Here is a 16663-nt window from a genome sequence, read left to right as displayed (position 1 = left end):
TTTTGGTTTTGAAAATAGATAAAAAAAAAATCGAGTTATTTTTTTTAATTTTTAGCTGTCAAAGGTGATTTTTTTTATTATGCAAAATATAAGAAAAATTTGTATAAATAGATGATATATTAGTGATCAAGACATAGTTATTCCTAAAATTAAAGTATGTCATCTAATATGAATTTCATCTTGGTTGAGCCCACTAAATCTTGTTTTGACAAAAATCAACTCCATTAAGACTAAGAAACTATAAGAGAAAAATGATGTAAACAATTTCTGCAAACAAAAATGTAATCATGATACAAGAATGCAATTCTTGAAAAGTTAAAAAGAACATATCCCTAGTCTTAAAATGCAAATCACAATTATTACAACATATTAAAGGTTTCGGTCCTGTCCTGTGCTCCCCATACATCACAGCCATTCACAGGAAAGCAAAATCAACTCAAATTGCACAACAAGAAAAGAGGAAACGAGTGCCCTTAATCCAAGAAAGCAATGATCACCATCTCACCCCCTACCCACACTATGCCATGCCATGAAGAAAATCATGCAATGAATTACTACAAAGGGGCTCAGCCCTGACATCACTTGGGCTAAGCCATCAAACATAAGGTTTCATAAATTGGGCAAAATCAAAAAATTTTGAAAAATTTTTATCAGAGAAAGCAATAGGCAGGGAAAGAAAAAGATCCCAGAACTTCCTTTCTCTCACATTCTCATTTTCCTGCTTTTTGTGTTAATGCCCGCCCTCTCAAGACCTCTTTCCCATGCAAATTTGATATATCTATCGCTGAGGCAAGAAAACAAGAGAAAGTGAGTGTAAAGAAAAGAAATCAAGAATACACTTGGTGGCTGTTTTTCATTTTCTTTCCCTTGAGACATTGATCTCTGTTTTAAGCTGGTATAGTAGTGGTCAAATTTTCTGTTTTCAATTGTGCCACCGATGAATTCACTTACTTTCTGTGTATTCACATATTCCTCTGTTTTGGGTGTTTCCAGATACTGATTGAATCCTCATCTGATTCTCCAAATTCTCAAACCATTATTCGGAGAGGTGAGTTCTTGAAATGTGATTAACAGCTGTAGTTCTTTTGTGTGTGTGAATAGTGATTTGCATTGATTGATCTAATTACGTTATTCATTTGGGTGTTTCTAAATTTCATTGATATGGCAGATTGAGGGGAAAGATTATATTTTCTGAGAAACAGAAGAAGAAATGGGCATTAAATTGTTGGAGATTGGGATTAAAATGAGGAAAGGTGTGATCTTTACGATCAGAGGCTGTTTTAGATCAGTTTGCAATCATCCATTCCTTGTGGGCATACTGTTTCTCTTGGCATTTCTGTTCAGATATTTTCCTTTTGTTTTCTCATTGTTGGTGTCTGCCTCTCCTGTCCTCATCTCCACTGCTGTTTTGCTGGGGACCCTTTTAAGTTTCGGGCAGCCAAATATACCTGAACTTGAGATAGAAGATAGGAAAACATGCGAGGCTGGGTCGATTAAGAATGGGGAGTCAGGAGAAGACGTTGTTGTTGAGAAAAGTTTGAGACATAATGTTGAAAGACAAAGTGAGAAAAGAAGGGATGTAGCACTGCAGGCAACGGAAGAACCGAGTTTGCCAGTAAGTAAGCTTGGTGAAATTTGTAGAGAGGGTAGTTCAAATGATACTTCTTTATTTGTTGACAAAGGATCTTGTGGAGTTGGATCAGAGAATGATAGAGTTAGGGAAGGAAATAGAGAGGTTGGTGATAAGAGAAGCAAGAGTAAAAGTGAAGGGAACGAAGAGAGACATAGTGATGGAGAGGCCATGCCGAATCATTATGCATCTGCCCGAAAGGTGAATGATGAACATGCAGGATCAGACAATGAGAAATCAGATGCAGATTCCTTTGATTCTGAGATGGTGAATGTGGATTTGCTGGAGTCTCCTCCTCATTCTCCTTGGAAACATGTAGATGACCCAGAGGATGAGGATGGGGATGAGGATGAGGATGAGGATGTGGATGATGATGAGAGTGAGGAACATGACGATGCTTCGGATTCTGGGACTGATCAGGCTGAGAGTTCGTCTCCAGACGCCTCAGTGGCTGACATAATGCCAATGCTTGATGAGCTTCATCCCCTTTTGGATGATGATGCTCCACAGCCTGCTGAAATGTCACGTCATGGCTCTGAGGCAGCACGTGGACGGTCTCCACAATCCAGTGCCAGTAGTAATGAGTTGGATGATGAAACTGACAATCAAGCAGACGATGACAATGAAGATGATGAAGCACCAGAAAAGGAAGAACTTACGAAGTCTGCCATTACATGGACAGAAGAGGACCAAAAGAATCTCATGGATTTGGGGAGTTCTGAGATTGAAAGGAACCAACGGTTGGAGAATGTGATCATGAGGAGGAGAGCACGGAAGTATATGAGCATGGTGCCAGAAATAAACTTGATAGACTTTGAAAGTTCTGATTCTCCATTCCATATTGCGCCCATCACGACAACAAGACAAAACCCGTTCGATGTTCCTAATGATTCTTACTACAATTCAGGACTACCTCCAGTTCCTGGTTCAGCTCCTTCTAGTTTATTACCAAGAAGGAACCCCTTTGATATTCCTTTTGAGTCAAGTGAAGAGAAGTCAAATATAATGGGAGATGGATTTCAAGAGGAGTTTACAACATCGCAATCAAGAGAATCATTCTTTAGAAGACATGAGAGTTTTAATGTAGGACCTGCAGTTTTTGCACAAAACAAACAAGAGAAGCAAGAATTCAGATTGAGGCCCTACTTTGTTCCAGTACAGATGATTCCAGAAGAATCAAGCTATTCATCATTTCTACGCCAATCAAGTGAACTGAGTGACTCCAAAGCGAGTTCTATTTCTGAAACAGAATCAGTTGGTTCGGTCGAGGAGCTGGAAGAGCAGAAGCCTGCAGAAGATAATCCTCGAGAGATAGAGGTGATTTCGAGGACTGAAGAAGTCATTCTAAAGCAGTCATCGGTTGGTCAAGAGCTTGTTTCCAAGACGGGAGCCTCTGAAGAAGATGTACCTCAGGAACCAAAGCTGATCTCTGAGATAAAGCATGTCTCCGAGCAGATTGGACATGGAAGCCAATCTTCAGAAGAAGAATCGTTGATCGATAAGAGGTACAGTACAAGTTCAAGATCGTCATCATTTTCAGAAGTGAGTGAAAGGGTCTTCACAGAGACAAAAGGTGAAACTGAAGGCGTAGGAGCGCTGGACATCTTAAGACAAAATTCAGTGGGAAGCACTGATCTGAGTGCTACCAGTCCCCTGGTTGATGAAGTCCCTCAGAAGGAGCCTGTTTATGATACAAGCCCCCCCGCAATCAGGAAGAGCTTCTCATTCGCCTCTAGCTCTTTTGATCTGCATGCAGAGTCTGATCCGAGTTTTGCACCCGTGGTGGTCAAACGGACAGTAACATTTGTCGAGAGAGATCCTGATGTGATTGGTCAGGAAAAAGAGAAGGAGATCATGACGTTGCCAGAACTGTTGAAGCTTCATCTAGCAGGTGACCTTGACTCTGGACGAGTAGATAATGATGGACAAAATGATAATACAAGCTCTGATGTCTCAGGAGCTGATCAGAGATGCGAAAGTCAAGGTGTTCCAGCAGTGCCCTACAAATCATGTGTTAAAGCTCCGCTAGAGGAAAAACATATGGATCAACGTACAGGGGATCAAGGTCCCAGTTCTAGTTCTTCTGGTGATAAAAGTCTAGGTGAATCAGAGCAGGAAAAACATTTACAAATTTCCAAAACAGAGTCTCTCCTTACTGTAACAGTACTACCATTTAAGGGTCGACGAGAAGAGGAACGTTTCATTGACAAGAAAGAAACCGTTGTATCATCAAATTCTCATGCTGAAGTTTTCCATGAAGCAAATGAGAGGTTAATGTCTACACCTTCGGCTGGAGCAAACACACCTACCTTTTATGATGCAGGGATGCATGAGCCGAACTTTGAACATGTCGAAGAAGTGCAGGTAACTGAAACTATAATGCTTTTTATAGTTACAATGTACTACTCCCTGTTAAGAGCATTACTTAATTGTGATGTGAGCTTGATATGCGAACCTCTAGTGCTATGTTTCTAACATATTGTACTCTTTAGTGATGGACATATATTTATTCAACAGACAAGGGTGTCCACATTCTGCAGTAACGACCAAAACCTTTTACATGATAAGTTGATTGCTTCCTGAGATGCAAAAAAGTTTCTTTAATGCACCTGCAGAACCTTTTTCTTTATACTTTGATACACCTAATCAGATGATATTTGCCACCTTTACCTTAAAAGAAAATGATTACTGTTTCAGGTTTTTATAAGCTGATTTAGGAACAGCCATTCTAAACTTTTTGTTGTTCTCTGTCGCTGCCTACATAAATACATTTATGAACTTGTTTGCATGGCTATGATTAATATAGAGAAAACCCAATAATCTTGTCTCACCTATGCAGGTGCCAAACACTCCGGTTGATTCATGTGAGAGGATGCGACATGTGGATTTGAACATACAAGAGATCTATGAGCTTGACAGTGATCGATCACCAAATATCAATTCTCCATTTACTCCTGACTATAGTTCCATGCCATCCACTGCTTCTGAGGAAGCTACCAAGGAAATTGATGAAGGACTGTTGTCAGACTTAGAAAATGCTGGGGATGTTCATGTCATAGAACGGGGATCCGGATCAAATGAGTTCAAAGAAATTCCCAAGAAAGCTGAATCAACATCTGGGGGAACTGAAGTCATGGTGCAAAGTGCTAAGGCTTCTGATCACTGTCAGGTTGATAGGGCTGCAGCTTCTGGAATGCCTAAAGTTGAAGATATCAATGTGGTACATAAACAGTTTGGTGATAAGGAGATTGAAAAGCCCGTTCTTTTGGTTCAACACCGAACTGAACCGGTAACTGGTGAGACCATAGCTGAGCATTTTGAGAGTCGTAAACTGTACATAAAGACAAGTAGAAAGGACTCTGCTCATGAGCCAACAATTCTTGAAGCGAGAGACGCTAATTTGGGAAATAAGAAAGTTAATGATGGCAGCGTAGGGAGTCGCGAATTTCCTGATCCAGTAAATGACTTTCTGCGTGTGGTTGATTCAGGAGAAACTCAAGGAACTTCTGAAGTGCATGTTGCTAAAACCACTGCTTCAGAAAGTACAAGTTTGCCTCCAATGAAAGCTGTAGATGGTAACTTGGAGAAAGAGCCGAAGCCAAAAACCAGTGATGGATCAGTGGAAGTGAAGGAGGAAAAACCTGGTTCATCTGTGGGCAAGGAGACAAGTGTAGAAGGAATTGGCAGCAATGTTGGATCAACAAAAGTCAACGCAGAAACACCAAAGGGGACAAGTAGAAAAGAAATAAGCAGCGATACCAGATCAGTAGAAGTCGAGACAGAAAAACTGAAACAAGCAAGTGTAGGAGAAAACAGCGGTAATGATGGATCTGCACAAGTCAAGGTAGAAAAAGAAAAGGGGCTAAGTCCAAATGGAAACAGTGGCAATGATGGATCAGCAGAAGTCAAGGCAGAACAGGCAGGTTCTTCTGTGGGCAAGGAGGCAAGTGCAAAAGAAATAAATGGCAGTGTTGGATCAGTAGAGGTCAAGGTAGAAAGAATGAAGGAGCTGAGTGCAGAAGAAATCAGCAGCGATGCTGGATCAACAGAAGTAGAGGCAGAAAAGGAGTCAGGTTTAGAAGAAATCAGCAGTAGTGCTGGATTAGTAGAAACAAAGACAGAACAACTACAGGCAAGTGCAAAAGAAAGCAGCAGCACTGATGGATCAGTATATGTTAAGGTTGAAAAACCAACGGAGGCAAGTGTGAAAGAAACTAGCAGCAGTGGTGGATCGATAGACGCTGAGGCAGAAAAAACAGGCTCGTATATGGACAAGGAGACAAGTGGAAAAGAACTCAGCAGCAACAACAATGGATTGGCAGAAGTTAAGGAAGAGAAAGTTTCATTTATGGGCAAGGAGCCAAGTGTAAGAGATACAAGCAGCCCTGATGGATCAGTAAGGGTGGAGGCACAAAAAATAGGTTCGTCGTTGGCAAGTTTAAAAGAAATCAGCATCATTGCTACTGAAAAGAGGGACCATAGATTCAGAGCACCATCAGACTTGTGAACAACTACATCTGATGAAGGAAAAAGGTAAATTTCTAAAAAGAATTCCAATTCCGAATCGAGTTCATTCAGTTCTGTAAGCAGATTTATGTTAGTTGCTTTAGTTAACTGGCAAGATGGTCGCTGTAGTATATGCACAGACGTTATATTCGTTAAATAGTGCTTCGACATTGGGGTAAAAAGGTTCTTGTCATCAACCGATGAAATTGTGTACTGTATTTTTGGGTGTACAACGTCAGTTTGAGCGAAGTTTTTATGAATATGGAGTAAATTCCATCTCTGTTACGAGCATCTTTCTAGCTGAAAAATTTCCTTCTTCCTGAACATGAAAAATTTCCTTCTTCCTGAACATGAAAATTTGGGGAGGACTTCTATTCCTTTATTCAAACAGCAGACTTATGAATATGTCAATAGTTTACCTTATCTTCAGATTTCTGGCAGCAGGAAGTGATTTTATGATCTGCTATGCCTGTTGTGCGTGAAAAGGATTTCTAGGCAAATTCAGCATTTACTACTACCTAAGCTGGCTCCAGATTATGACCTAATTTCATAGGCAGATTGCTAAAAGTGACTTACTGTAAGAATTCCCAATTTTCCTCAAGAGAATAGATGATGTCCAGAACAGAAATTGGAACTGAAAGGTGGAAATGTTTTTGTAATTTTCTCTTTATTTTGTCACGTTCTTTTCGCCTTCCAAATCCTATATTTGCAACATTTGGCCCATAAGACTCTGATACAACATAAAGTACAGTTCCAACTAATGGCAGTATGAAAATTTTACAGGATTTTTCATTGTTGCTCATAAAATACCTTCATCTAGACTGGCAACTACAAAAGCTTATGATACTAGGCATCATATTGCATACACACACCAACTTGAACATATTTTTTCAAAGAAGAAGCATGACTTGGGAGAACAAGGAGTAGCAGCAAAGTTCTGCTTCTTCAACAATTTTTCTATGAGCAGTTTGTGTCATAACTAGCAAGTCCCTGCAGCTCTGGACCTTCCAGACGAGGGTTGTTCTCAAAGCTGCAAATACAGAGGACAAGTCATCAAAACTCAATAAGCTAACATAAAACTGAGTCATATAGGGGAAACTAAAGAGAGAAAAGAGACTGATGCAAATACTGGGAGGACATGAAAGATGTTCCCAGCCTAAATATAGATGCACGTTTTGAATTGCATAATCAACTGAAACATGGATGATTCAGAAGACTATAAAATAAGTTCGTTAAATGGGAACATAAAAAAAGAAAAAAGAAATGAAATGGGTAATCAGAAGGTATGCCCACAAGTGCCTTATTCACCAGTGCACTTGCACGTGTATGTGCGCGCGCGTAAGACAAAAATTGGCACAGGTGTTCTAACAAAGCTATGGATCAAGAGTCTTACTTATTTAAGGGGATGTGCTCAAATGAACCAGTAGTCGGTATTGGACCACACAAGTTATTATTAGAGACATCCCTGCATAAACAAATGCAAACATCTAATAACCATTTACATAAAACGAAGTACGTAGAAGTAAAGTTATTAGTCAAAATCAAGAACCACTTACACAACTTTCAAGGTAGATATACTAGCAAGTGACTTTGGGATTGGCCCATTTAGCTGATTATCATTGAGACGCCTGTCAAATCATAAACACGCTTATTCAATTCACAATAAGTGCTTGAGTAATTTGAACATTCACATGATAAGGATGTGGTATAGAAGGGAGGACAGACATCAACCTCGACGAGAAAATCGATATATTAAAGCTGAAGTAAAGTGCTCCAGATGTGAACACATTGCACTGAAATAAGCACTCACTATGCAATCTTATTCTCACAAAGGTGCATGGAGCTAGAAAAGTTAACCTCCAGTTGGTCAAACTCCCATTAGAAAACCCACCAGAGATGAACAGAACTAACTTCTATAACTACGAGCCCATATAAAATCAACACCATATGAATGATTCAGACTGATGACAAACTTACAGGAAGACAAGAGACTTCAAGTTTCCCAGTGATGGAGGTATTCTTCCAGATATATTGTTGTTGTAGAGATCCAAACTTATTAGGCTCTTCAAGTTACCAAGCTCAACTGGAATTGATCCTTGAATCTTATTCTTGTAAAGCTCTCTGCAAGTCAAAGATGTCTGGTTTTAGTATGCTGCAATGCTAGAAAAGACGTGCTGTGAAGGAAACAAAACAGATGAAATTTTTTGATAAACATGAGTTCAAATGTAAACTGGCAAAATATAATACCTGCTGCAGAAACACCAGTATATCATGTAACAAGGAATATTTATTCACTAACAGTCACACAGATCAGCCAACATAAACCAAAATGGAAGTCTCACATGATACTCACAGATACTGCAGATGATCAAGTTTCCCAAGCTCAGGCACCAGATGACCAGACAAATTTGAGTTGCCAAGGTCCCTAGCCAAATGATAACCATGATAAGTTGGAGAGTCACGAGCATCACAAAGCACGCTAAAAAGACCCAAATCCATAAACATGAGGGGAAATGAAACATTGATCGAAATTGATATGTAAATAATTAATACAGTCCCCGGAACATCAAAAGGAAAGTCAAGGGTTTGCATTCTGGGGACAGGAAAAAATCAGGCACCTAATTGCCTTTGGCATGAACCAAGATTGAACAAACAGCCTCGCAGAAGATCCTTTCCACGTGAACAAATTTAGTTTTCCTAGAATCAAAATAAAATTTCATACCACTCACCCAGTCAAAATTTATCAAAATCAGTAGAGAAAATAGTATCTTACACATCTTAAGGAACAAATTGCACTATCCACCTCCTCCCAAAACACCAAATTTCTATCAAGCAAACTAACAAAAGACAAAAACCCATAGAACATAATCATGTTTTTCAGTAAAACGGCAAACGTAAGTTAAAGGCACCATTTTGAAGAACTAAGCACCTAAATCTTTAAAAAAAAAAAGAATGGTAATTTCAAGAATTTATCCACCAAATGAACAAAATCAATTGAATTGCAACGACAAAAACTTCGCCGCATATTTCCTGAGAACTTAATCAAATCAATACCAAATGGCACATATCCACACATATAACAAAGACCACTGATCGAACTTACTTCTCTCCTTAACTAGCCAATAAAAATGAATTATTTTTCCTTCAAATCCATACCAAAAATAAAATAAAATACAAAATAAACCGAAAAATCCGAGAAGCAAACACCAGCTACACGCAAACCCGCAAATCCAAATAAATACATACACACGGGTAACGCGGTTGTCTTGGTTGCAAGTGACATGAAACCAGGTGCAGGGGTTTACGAGGTTCGGATCCCAGCTCTGAAGCACCTTATCCGGGTCCGACAAGCTCCGGCGAAGCGCGTAGAGCGCGTCACCCTCGGAATTCGCACTCGCCAGCAGGCACAACGAAAGAACAGTTAGGGCAACAAATACCAAGACATGGATGGCGGCCATAGCTCCCTCAGATTCGTACCAAGCTCTCCGGCTCAGCAGTTGTACTCCCCTTTTGGGGATTTGATATATCTCTTTTCAGTTGCAAGTACTGTTCGCCTTTGCAGCGTTGATCGATGAAATGTTAGCGAAGAATCGGGTGTTTGGGGAATGAAAAGGGGAACAAAAGAGATGACGGAATCTTCTCTACTTTTTCTATGTCCCTTAACACTATGTTATCTCTACAAAAATATTGAATTTTTTAATTGTGGTATAATTAAAAAAACATATAATTTTAAAAGATAATATTTAAAATAAAAAAATATTAATTAAAAATAAATAACTATTTACGAAAATATATTTTTTACTACTCGTGTGAGAAAAATGAAAATTATCCGGCGGAAAAAAAAATAGCATACTAAAAATATAAGAGACATTAAAGCAGTGCTCTCCCTTAATATATAGTATAGATTATAAGATAATTACATCGCCTTTCATAAGGTTAGTTCTGATCGTACATAGATCCTCAGTCATTTAAAAAATCATATTTTGATAAATGCGTCCTCTGTTTCTCACCAAATTTATTGATATTCGTAAAAAAGTTAAATGAAAATTCATATTTACTCTGAATAATCAGATAAATTTTTTCTGACCAAATACCTTTATTAGGGCGAAGATATGTCTCTTTGTGTCTATTATCGTGTGAAGATGTATAAGGGTGGTTTAATCAAAAGTTATTTGTTTGATCTGCAATATGTTAGTAATAAATCAATTATGGTAAATAAATATTTTTCTTAAATTTTTTATTGATATCAGCAAATTTTATAGATTTTGACAAATTGAGAAGTATATTTGTTAGACAGGAACAAATGTTAAACACAAAGAATTTAGGTGAAATTATCATTAATTACTTCTTATAGAAAAAAACTTAAATCAATATTTTTTTTAAAAGTTAAACGATTTTGATTGGATAAATTATAATAATATCCCTAGGGTTAAGCTAAAATACACAAATATTCTCTAACTTTTCAAAATTATAGTTACACCCCTGAGGGGTGTTGCCCTAACTTTTACAAAATTACAGCTACAATCGCTTAGCGGTGTTAGTGTAATAGTTTTTAAAAGGTATATATATAAATTTTATTTTTGAATAGAGGGTATAGTTGTAATTACTACTGTAACTTTAAACCTTGTAGCTATAATTCTATAAAAAAACAAAAAATATTTGAATATTTTGACTCAACGTCAAAAGTGTCAATATAATTTACTTTTTTCCCCCCCTTTCTCAAGTTGCAATATTTGTTGCTAATTGTTGAAAAAAGTAAAGTTTTTTTCTTACCTCTTTACAAGATTACAAATTTACAAGTATACCGACTTTTATTATATTATAATTTACATTGACAGCCCATCAGGAATAAAAAAAGTTTCAAATACATACCAAGAAAACTACATCAGTGCGCAATAAAAATAGTATTTATATAATTAAACTTAATTTTAAGAGGATGCTGATGTAATTTACCCAAAATTATTAACAACACCACAAACTATCCCAAAAAATAATATTTCTTTTTTTCCTTAGAGTATTATGATATTACTCTATAAATCACCAAGTCCTTGAAAAATGGCTCGTAAAAATATGTATATATAATCGATCACTATAAATATAAATAAATCAGTGGTTATTATTAAAATTTTTATATTTGTAAAATTTAAATTCATAATTTCATGATTTTGAGATCATAACTTCACCGATTATGATAGACCTCACTGGAAAAATGGTGTGAAATTAGGTGTGGTTTTGGTGATGGATTTAATGTTATGGGTGAGGTGTTGTCCCTTATAGGAAGACCAAATTGACTTGAAGATTGTTCCCTCATTCTTGTCCTTTCCTTTTCTTCTCTCAATTATTGCTCCAATAGCACTGATTATTTGACCAAGTCATGAATGATGGCTTTGATTAGTGATGAAGGGAATAGGGTTCCCTATTTGTTGGATCTTTGTGTGTGAGGGTGGGGTGGGGTAGGGTGGGGGGGGGGGGATATTACTTATAGATTTTGTACTTGGGTTTTTCTTTTGGTCTTATGTCAAATCATCTTCTTGATAATAAAAATAATTTATCTTAAATTTCATTCTTTTTAAATTATTAAGTTTAAATAGTATATTATAAAATATTTTTGTAGTGAACTGAACAAAATATTTTTATAAATTATGAAATAATTTTATTTATTTTTTAAAATATTCTAATTTCTCTTTATGGACTAGAAGGACAAGAATGAAATTTCGTATCATCATTCTTTCTTTTTTTTACACATTTTTCTTTAGAAGAATAGTAAGCGCAAAGTGGGTATTTTTATGCTTTTATTAAAAAATTACATAATTTTATTAAATAATTAAAAATATTAATAATTTTTTAAATGATAATAAAATAATTATAATTATATCAAATTTCGGAAGAGTTTGCTGATGTAAAAATTATGGTGAATCCAAAGCCTAACCTTCACAAGAAGCCCAAGTTACAACATTGGGCCACACACTATAATTAAGCCCAAGTTCAATGGACTTGGAGCTCAGAGAGGCGTACGCGGCAGAAGTCAACGTGGAGACACCGCGTAAGAACCGCGTATACGCGTCTCGATTGCGTTGTGGAAGAGAGAGAGAGAGAGAGAGAGAGAGAGAGAGAGGGGTGGTAATCAATCAATCGATTTTAATAAATGGGAAGATTAAAGAGGAAATAGCAGCGGGATTTATGAGGTTAGAGATTGGAATTTCTATGTTTATCCACGCTGTTGAATAGTGTCTGTCCTTTTCTCTCCAACGTAACATTTGTTTGACAGTTTGGCTGATATATAACGCTGACTTGTTTTGCTAGAAAAAGGGAAAAATCAGAGAGAGCCCATCTCATTTTCCAGAACCATCTTTCTCTACGAGAAATCTCAAAGCCCACGGGGCAAGAAAAACCAAAGGAAAATTCGGTGAACAAGTTTGAGAGGAGAAGGAGAAATGGCGGATCAGTTGACTGATGACCAGATCTCTGAGTTCAAGGAGGCCTTCAGCCTTTTTGATAAGGATGGAGATGGTTCGATCTCATTGTTTTCTCTCATCTTACCGCGGTTCCATATTTACATAAATCTTGTTATCGAATTTTATACATGTCTCTGTTGGGTGGTTGTGTGTGATTTATTTGTATATAGGTTGTGGGTGTTTGTATTTTGGATGTCGGGTTTTTGTTTTCAGGGCAGATCTGATTGCTTATTCCCTTTTTGATTGGAAAATATCGTTTCCCCTGATTTAGATATAGCCGTGGGTTAGCTTTTTAATTGCTCGACTTTAGGGTTCAGAGGGGTATTGTTTTGGGGCTTCAGATGATGTGGGTTCTCTTGGCTGTTGAGGAAATATTTTCTTAGCTTGATTATATAAGAAGTTCAATACCTAGGATTATATTCAAGTTTGATATAAAGCTATGGCCTTGGAAACTGTACTTGGAACAGGTTTCGCGACCTGATTTTGGTTGGACTGTATTAGTCCATATTGACTGTACTGGTATTGGTGTTGGGTTGAGCTCATGGTTCTTGATAGGATCACAATTAGATGAATATGTTTTGTTTGGAGTGTGTGTGTGTGATAGATCTTCTAGTGTGGTTGTTCATGTTAAGTGTGGAAGTGTTGGTAAAATGACATGTGAAGAACAAAATATGAAGTATGCTGAACAAAGAGGGGCTCTCTGTATAATTCAAATTCTTGATATGTTAAGATGGTATTTTCTTACTTCTTTGATATACTATGTTGATTTGAGGCGTGCGAAGTTTATTGTTTGACATCCCAAAAACAAGTAGAAGTGCTAAGTGAAATACTCGTGAGAACTGTGAAGCCGTTGATATGATATGCTTATGATATAAGTACTTGTTTGTCATTGTTTCTTGCTTTGTTTGTAGATTATGATCTATTTCTTTGATGGCTGTATCAGTATGATTTTGTTGGCATTGTTATGTCTGCTTGTTATGAATTTTAAAGGTTGGAAGAAGCCGTAGTCTGCTTGGGGTGCGCCCAGCCTGAAAGAAAATAACATTATGGCCTTTTGTTTTATTGTTGTTTTGTATACATTTAGTATTTGTTTTAACTAACTATTTATGAAACTCGTCTGTAGGTTGCATCACCACCAAGGAGCTTGGAACTGTAATGAGATCCCTGGGCCAGAACCCCACTGAGGCCGAGCTCCAGGATATGATTAATGAGGTTGATGCCGATGGTAATGGAACCATCGACTTCCCAGAGTTCTTGAACCTCATGGCCAGGAAGATGAAGGATACTGACTCCGAAGAGGAGCTTAAAGAGGCATTCCGTGTTTTTGACAAGGATCAGAATGGTTTCATCTCAGCTGCGGAGCTTCGTCATGTAATGACCAACCTTGGCGAGAAGCTCACCGATGAGGAAGTAGACGAGATGATTAGGGAAGCAGATGTCGATGGTGATGGGCAAATCAATTATGAAGAATTTGTCAAGGTTATGATGGCCAAGTGATGTCCCCACCTCCAGTCAACCTAGAAACCTTTATGAATACAAAATATGGAAAAAAAAAAAAAGAAAAAAGAAAAAAAGATGAACAAGGTCGGTATGTGTAATGGTTTTCTAGTTCGCTTTTCATCATTGCATTTCATAGTTTATAAGTCATCGGAGGTTTTAATGATCTGTTGTAAAATGGTGGTGGACTCTTCACTGTTCCTTTTTCTTGTGCTTTGTGACTCATTTGCAGCAATTTTAGACTCATTCCACCCTTAAAGCTTCTTGTGACTTTGTGAGGAAAGAATTTTATGTTCTTGTAAGGGTTGATTCAGTAAGAAATTTCTTATCTACTTGAATTCTCCAGCATTGTGTGACTATTGGGTTATTGAGGCATTGCACTATTCCCCGGATGGCGCTCGGACCCGCCTGTTCGGAGCTGGTTATGAAGCCATTACTGAGTCACTGGTCTTGTTCTGCTTAGTGATGTTTGCAACCCTTGGTACTAGCTATGCTTGTACAAGAAGTGAATTTTCAATCGTTTCAGAAATGTTGAATGTTTTCTCAAGCCCCATTGCTACCATTTTCTTGAAGTTCTACCATTCCACAATCTATTACGTGGAGGGGATACTCATTACAATCTATTCCATTGTGGAGGGAAATTCTAGTTTGAATTTGATTGGGTCGATTTTGAAATATAAGGTAATTACAATAAACTTGTCGTATGATTGGTGTACATTTTAGAAAAAATGATTTGGTTCAATCAAGTCTGATTTTATACAAGAAATTTTTTTGGAAGGGATGTCTATGAACACTTGGCGTATCATATGATTGGCTGGGTTCAATTATTCTAGTTTCCACAAGAACTTCCCTCAACAGTTCATATTTTGATACTTATTTTCCGTCCTCACAAAATTTCCAAAATGCTGACGTAGTGTTGAACTATATTGGGGGAGTCAAGTTTCCCAGTTAAATCACCAGGAACAGCAATGCTAGTGGCATCACTGGTTGCCTTGCTAGCAATATAACCTAGAAAGTGGCATTTCAGTTCAACAAGCACTCCGCCGACGCCTTGACCATGGCAGTTTCTGTTGGATGTGCAACGGACTCCGCCGACTATGCTCGGCAGTGTAAGGTGGTCTCAAGGCCATGGGCTGCGGGACACCCGCCGATGAAAGGGAGGAGAGCAGTGACGAAAATGAGGCTTTTTGCTTAGCTCTATGCTTTGTTGTGTGTGATTGTAAGCAAAGAATTGCTATTCATCCTTAAAGTGTAATTTTAGCATTAAGTTTGATTTTTTTTTTATTCAAATTAGATTTGATGGATCGATTCAAATTAATTATATAACAAATATGATACATTTAATCATTTTTTTTTGAATTGTACACCAATCATATAATATGTGTATTACACTTAACACATAATTAATTTAAATCTGACCAAACTCAATTCAGATTAGAATTCTTAGTTTGAGAGATGACGTTTGTAATTATTTTTTATATTAAAAAAAGATGTAGTAATTATCTTGAATTTGGATATATATATATATATATATATATGTATATTTGTAAAGAGCATTGCGAAATTTAGGAGATAAAGAGAACAAGAAAAAAAATTTGGTCCTGTATTTTAAAAAAAGGGAAAAGTATTATTTTAGTCCATTAAATATGCCTAATTTTAATTTTAGTCCAATAACTATGTCCATTTTTGTTTAGGTCCAATAACTTACGAAGTTGCTTACTTTTAGTCCTCTGGCAGATTTTCGGACAATTTTACCCCTATGAGTGCATATGGACTAAAATTGCCTTTCAAAAGTTGCATAGGGGTAAAATTGTCCGAGAATCTGTCAGAGGACTAAAAGTAAGCAATTTCGTAAGTTATTGGACCTAAATAAAAATGGACATAGTTATCGGAGTAAAATTAAAATTAGGCATACTTAGCGGACTAAAATAATATTTTTCCCTGAATTTTTGATAAGAACCTTCATCGGAGGGCAGGTGTTACACTGGAGTTTGAGGATGGCGTTAAGACTTTTATAGAATGGGTCAAGTGTTTGCGTGGACATATGGATGAAGACAAAATTAGGTGTCCGTGCTGAAAGTGCAAAAATGAAAAGTTCAAAACACCCGACGATATCAGTTATCCCATATGTCTGCAATGATTTTTGCCAAAATATTATATGATTAATAATAATTATTTATCATGATTTTAGTTTGTAGTCAATACTTGCCCATCGATATATATATACTTTTTTCTTTCTTTCTCTTGGTAACATTGTCGCATGTATATATATAGCAAGATTATTGTGCTCACAATGTTATTAGACTAGTCTTTTATTATATTTTGGCAGGAAAAATATGCAATTTAGTCATTTAACTTAATGGTAGTGGCAATTCTAGTTGTATACAAATTGATTTTTGTAATTTAGTATTGTAATTTTAATATTTTGACAATTTTTAGTACTTTATAGGCCATTGGGCCAGAAGATTACATGTGAGTTGAACATGACACAGCAAGAAAATGATTCAGTTGTTGCGACTAAAATCAGCGTCGAACTAATTAGCAAGTAAATTTTTTATTGTTAATCTACATTAAT

General features: G+C 36.9%; 3 protein-coding genes across 4 annotated transcripts; 2 read left to right on the top strand and 1 right to left on the bottom strand.

Annotated features, from left to right (window-relative positions):
- The first annotated feature begins 212 nt into the window (after window positions 1-212).
- LOC105162739 (uncharacterized) lies at window positions 213-6407 on the top strand. Its single transcript, XM_020693908.2, has 4 exons — window positions 213-895; window positions 994-1048; window positions 1169-3994; window positions 4470-6407. Exons 3-4 carry the CDS (start codon window positions 1211-1213, stop codon window positions 6135-6137), a joined length of 4452 nt encoding a protein of 1483 aa, XP_020549567.2. The 5' UTR covers window positions 213-895; window positions 994-1048; window positions 1169-1210; the 3' UTR covers window positions 6138-6407.
- Window positions 6408-6870: 463 nt separating this feature from the next.
- LOC105162740 (leucine-rich repeat protein 1) lies at window positions 6871-9793 on the bottom strand. The gene is made up of 6 exons (XM_011080860.3): window positions 9383-9793; window positions 8490-8561; window positions 8114-8257; window positions 7693-7764; window positions 7530-7601; window positions 6871-7166 (listed from the first exon to the last, which is right to left on the bottom strand). Exons 1-6 carry the CDS (start codon window positions 9592-9594, stop codon window positions 7094-7096), a joined length of 645 nt encoding a protein of 214 aa, XP_011079162.1. The 5' UTR covers window positions 9595-9793; the 3' UTR covers window positions 6871-7093.
- A 2510-nt stretch (window positions 9794-12303) lies between these two features.
- LOC105162741 (calmodulin-7) lies at window positions 12304-14420 on the top strand. 2 transcript variants are annotated; one of them, XM_088880626.1, is made up of 3 exons: window positions 12304-12321; window positions 12440-12646; window positions 13715-14420. In XM_088880626.1, exons 2-3 carry the CDS (start codon window positions 12571-12573, stop codon window positions 14086-14088), a joined length of 450 nt encoding a protein of 149 aa, XP_088736752.1. In that variant the 5' UTR covers window positions 12304-12321; window positions 12440-12570; the 3' UTR covers window positions 14089-14420. The 2 variants fall into 2 exon arrangements, with proteins under 2 accessions (XP_088736752.1, XP_011079163.1); XM_011080861.3 differs by lacking the exon at window positions 12304-12321 and having other exon boundaries at window positions 12328-12646.
- The last annotated feature ends 2243 nt before the right edge of the window (window positions 14421-16663 follow it).

This window comes from Sesamum indicum, linkage group LG5 (assembly GCF_026168435.1).
Source record: "Sesamum indicum cultivar Baizhima isolate 11 linkage group LG5, ASM2616843v1, whole genome shotgun sequence".
NCBI classification, from domain to species: domain Eukaryota; kingdom Viridiplantae; phylum Streptophyta; class Magnoliopsida; order Lamiales; family Pedaliaceae; genus Sesamum; species Sesamum indicum.
The sequence above is the reverse complement of the archived record's forward strand: the minus strand, read 5'-3'. Positions and strand labels throughout refer to the sequence as shown.